The sequence below is a fragment of the Tupaia chinensis genome, unplaced genomic scaffold (assembly GCF_000334495.1).
Source record: "Tupaia chinensis unplaced genomic scaffold, TupChi_1.0 Scaffold000426_1, whole genome shotgun sequence".
Taxonomy (NCBI): Eukaryota; Metazoa; Chordata; class Mammalia; order Scandentia; family Tupaiidae; genus Tupaia; species Tupaia belangeri.
This window is the reverse complement of record NW_006159931.1, coordinates 2,508,831-2,513,527: the sequence shown is the minus strand read 5'-3', so window position 1 is coordinate 2,513,527 and position 4,697 is coordinate 2,508,831. Positions and strand designations below refer to the sequence as shown.

The window sequence follows — 4,697 nt, the reverse complement described above, 5'->3', positions numbered from 1 at the left end:
TTGTCTCACCTTTACAAACAGAAGAGTGGGTCCTAGATCCAGAATAGAAAACGGAAATATTCAAACAGCAGTCATCTATAACAAGTTCTTAGTTTTTCACCGCCCCTAAATAAATCTGGCTTTATGCATGATGTATTACAATTAAACCCACCACTCTGTTTAATAAACTTTTCCCCGCTCAGTGACAACATTCAGGTACCAACTACTTAACAGAGGTAATGTTTGTAAACTGGTGTCTGCAGAAATAGCATGCTATTGTCAGTATAAGACCTCAGTTTTCAGACAGGACTACACCTCTGTCCACAAGTTAGAGAAAAACTGTGTGTCGCTTCCAGGCGAGAATTCATTTCATCGCTCTCCGTCACTTGTTTAGAGCGAAAACAGCACATCAAAAATGACATCAGATCCCTGTTAACGGGAATCAGTCCATCCCGCGCCTCCGACCCCGAGCACCCGATCGCCCCCGCCTCAAAGTGAAGGAAGGGCCTGGAGCCGAACCCACAGCGGCGGGGGCGTCCGGGGGCTCCCCAATAAGGAGAAAAGCACTTCGTCCAGACGAAGCGCATCACACACAGCGGGGAGAGAAACGAAAAATCCGGGGGCCCCAGAAGCCAATCCACGCCGCCGGCGCCCCACGGCCAGGCCGGGCGCAGATGCCAACCCACCGTGCGGGCACAGCGGGGCCGGGGCGGCGGGATCGGAGGGACACGCCACCTCCACTCCCGAGCTCCTCGAGCGCCCCGCGATCCCCTCCGCCTTGGGGGTTTCATGTTGTTCCCTGGGGGCCGCCATCTTCCCGCCGCCTTCCCGAAAGCCTCAGCCCCGACCAAGCAGGCCAGGAAAGAGCACCGAGCGACCCCCAAAGCGAACCACAGCGCCCCCGCGCGCCTCGGAGGACCTGCGGCCGCAGCGGCAGAGGCCACGCCCCGGCAGCCCTTCAGCGGCCCCTAGCGGTGGGGCTCGGCGGCTTCACATGGGTTCTGACTTGGGTTCGCCTGTTTCTGCCTCTGGACTGGGCAGACATTCTCCCCTCACAGGAGAAAACCAAAAGAGATGAGGCTTCCGAGCAGTTTGGTCACTTTGGAGATGCAAAGCAGCAGCAGCAGGAGCAGCTGACAAAGTGCTGAGAGAATCGCTGAGATAGCTGCGCTTGCTGGGAAGACCCATGTTTTTCAAAGTCATGGTCCCTGTACTTGCATGGGCATTCGCACAGCGGAGGCGTCGGGGGCAGGGGGGCGCTGTCTCTGTCTGCCAACGACAGATTGTCTACTTAAAATCCCGAGGGCTGGCGTGTTTTTGACCCTCCAGATCGTTTTTATTCGGAAGATTTCTTTAAATATCGTAAATGTCAGTATAACACAAAGGAAATGTTCCTAAACCAGGAATCAGACACCTGGCAGCCAGTACGTCCTGTGAGTGAGTCACCATGCTCATGTTACTCTCTCGACCCTTATTTTCAGTTTGTGTTTTGTTTTGTTTACATTCCATCTTGCAACCTCTGTCGCGCATACAATGTGGTTTTCCAAACTATGCATGTAACACATACACATGGATGAGGTTTTCAACGGAGAACTGTACATTCTTGTGTCCAGCGTTTCTTCCCTTTGCTCCTCCTGTCCTCCGTCTACCATCTGGTCTCATCCCTTACAGTCTCTGGTATCTACACTGGTCCCCCCTACGATCGGGTCTTTAGATCTTTCAATGCCTGCCACAGCCATTTAGTACAAACGAATGGGGATATACAGTGTGTGTCTTTCAAAGTCTGGCTTGCTTTGCTTAGTATTAATCTTCTATATTCACTCACTGTGAATCAAATGACAGGGTCTATTGTTCCTAACAGCTAAGTAGGACTCCATAGCGTGTAAGTACCGCAGTTTTTTCACCCAGTCCATTGGTCATTGGGCACTTAGGTTGATTCATGCCATTGCAATTGTGAATAATGGTGCAATGAACACAGATGTGCAAGTGTCTTCCCGACTGAGTGTTTTCCTATCCTTTGGGTAAGTAGCATGAAGTGGGATTACTGAGTCATATGATAGTTCTATTTGCAGGTTTTCGAGAAGCCTTGTTATGTTTTCCAAAGTGACTGTACTAATTTACATTCCCACCAACGGTGCAGGAGGGTTTTCTTTCACCACAACCTAGCCAGCACTTATCATTCATTACATATGGATTTAGTGCAAATTTTATCGAAATCCTATTCTAGTTCATTTCCTCAGTCAGAGTCAACGGCTGTTTGCTGTTTGGACTGTGATCCTCAACCAGTTATTTTTAATTATTATCTTTTAAATCGGACCAGAGAGAGACACAGAAAGAGAAAGGGAAAGTGAGAGGGCAAGCCAGGACTCCAACAGCGGTCAGCTGCTCCACCTCAGTGACAACCCATCCTGAGCTGCAGACCGAAACCCAAAGGTACTCTTCGCTCTGCAGACATGTTGGGGGGCTGCCCCCATAGGACAGCCTTGAGCTGGAGAGGCAGAGAATTACGCAGCTCCAGCTCTTCACCAACAGACTAGGCCGCTCCTGCAGCCAAATCTAAAGTGCTCAGAGTCCAGCCAGGGCTGCTGTCCCCCTGGTTTAAACCAGTCCTTTGGTGTAAATGCAGTTCTTGATTACCTTTTAAGGACCGCAATTGAAAACAAACCTTTGAACAGAGGAACAGCGTTCCGGATGGTTCCCAAAGCCCCTGAGATAAAGGGAGTCTTGTTCACTCAGGGCTGGTGTGGGCCTTACGCATCTGGTCAAACCAGTTCCTTCCCTCTGGTCCACCTAGATGTTTGCAGGGCTTTCCGGCTCTTGGGGAAGGCAGGTTACCTGATTCTTTTCTATGACTTCTGCAGCCTCGGTCCTTTTTGGAGGCTTAACTGCTGGGAGGATTGTGTAACCGGAGGTTCTGGAGCAGGCCGGGCTCAGGAAGTCAAAGGAAAAACAAACAGCTCTCTGCTTACAGAGATTAGCTGCTGCTTTTTGAAATCACGTGCTCGCGACTCCCAGACCTAAACGGCCCATAAAGCAGCCTGCAGGAGTGCGGGCACTGCCAGCCAGGTGTCAGGATTCTGAACAACGGGGAGTTCTCTTCCCAGTGACCTCAGGCGCCTTCTCCTCTCTGTCCCAGATTAACCCCACATGTGCCACGTAAGACAACTCTGAAATAGCTTTGCGTTTTGACTTTGTCGCCGCGCTCCAAGGAAGAGAGCCAGTCTAGAAATCTGATGGGCACGAGCGCCCTTCCTGCAGTCATGCGAACCCGTAAATACAGACGTACACCACCTTCGCCCCGAGTCGAGAGTGCCGTGAATATGCACAGGTAACCGCTCGGGTGGAAACGGGGACTGTCAACAATAGCTTTCTATTTTTTATTTTAGAGAGAGAGATTTTTGCTATAGGGTACGTGTGCTCTCCAGGAAGAGAGGGACAGAAAGAAAGCGAGAAGTCACCCTCTCCAATCCCCAGGAGTGGGGGCAATGGCCATGCCACCATCCCCTTCCCCTCCATCCTCCTCTTGGGATTTTGGGTATGCATGCACAGGGGTCCAGCGTGGGTTTCAGGCCGCTGGGTCCGGGATTAAAACCGCGGACGGCTATGTGGGAGTCCAGTGACAAAACCATTGCGCCCTCTGCTGGCCTCACAAATAGCACTCTTACTGCATTTTCCACAAGGCATCCTCAGTTCACAGTGGTGCCAACCTCTGAAGTAACCGTCAGCTCGTGTACTTTACATGTGAAGAGCTGGCCAGGGAGGTCGAAGATCTACCCAAGGTCATGGACCCACAAAGGGGCAGGGCCAGGACTCAAACTCTGGTCCGAATTCCAAACCCCAAACTCGAGAGGACTATCGCGGAAGAAGGGCACTTCCTTTGCATTTCTTGTGGTGGTTCTCATTTTAGTTTCTGCTACAGGGTGCATGCGTTTGCTAGAGACAAGTGAACACGGAGTGGAGAGGGGGAAAGTGAGACAGCACCTCCTACGGGGGAAGGCTGCACCTCAGTCCCTTCTCCATGCTCCCCTAGGGACTGGTGAGCATGCCCACACACACCCACAGTGTTTTCTTTTCTTTTTATAACAAAGTTAGATAAGTTTTAAAGAATTATTTTATTTAACTTTATTATCATTCGTATTACTTTCCACTTTGATAAAAGGGGTGGGGGCGGAAAGCAAGCCACCAGGTCCAGGACTCAAACTGTCATGTGCCTTTAACCACCATGCCACCTGCCGGCCCTGACATGCAGCGTATTTCCATGTGGGATCCAGCTGCCTTAACCCCTCCTGGGATTCTGTTCTGGCAGCCCTAATAAAAGTACAAACAGGCAGGCCGGCAAACGTGCTTCCACGGAAAAGCTGCTTTTTAATATTAAATGAAATCACAGAAACAAGTGGGAAGAAACAGAGGGACATGGTCCCCACTGCCACTGGAGGGCTCCCGCTGGGGCCGAGGACAGCGGCACATTCCAGGTTCTTTGGTGCTCGTCATCACGAGCCTCCGTTATTTTCTCTGCCTGTTTCCATCCGCTCTCCGTGCTCCTGATGGCTTCCCCCAGCTCTCACAAGCTTGGATTCCTGGGGATGCTCGATCCCCCTTTTTAGGAAGAAGGATATCACTCTGTTTTCTTGTCTGGCTACCCTAGTTGCTGTATGTATGCGGATTTGGGGACATCAAAACCTACCTGTTATGGCTGGGACACCCCGTCCCGTGAACTG

At 51.2% G+C, this 4,697-nt stretch overlaps 1 protein-coding gene across 1 annotated transcript in view; it reads right to left on the bottom strand.

Moving 5' to 3' along the window:
- The window catches only part of ZCCHC4 (zinc finger CCHC-type containing 4), a gene marked incomplete in the record, with an annotated part of 41,137 nt that extends 40,323 nt beyond the window's left edge, over nucleotides 1-814 (bottom strand). Inside the window, 2 exon segments of the mRNA XM_027774378.1 lie at nucleotides 10-32; nucleotides 666-814. Coding sequence (XP_027630179.1) covers nucleotides 10-32; nucleotides 666-792 — 150 coding nt within the window.
- Nucleotides 815-4,697: the final 3,883 nt, after the last annotated feature.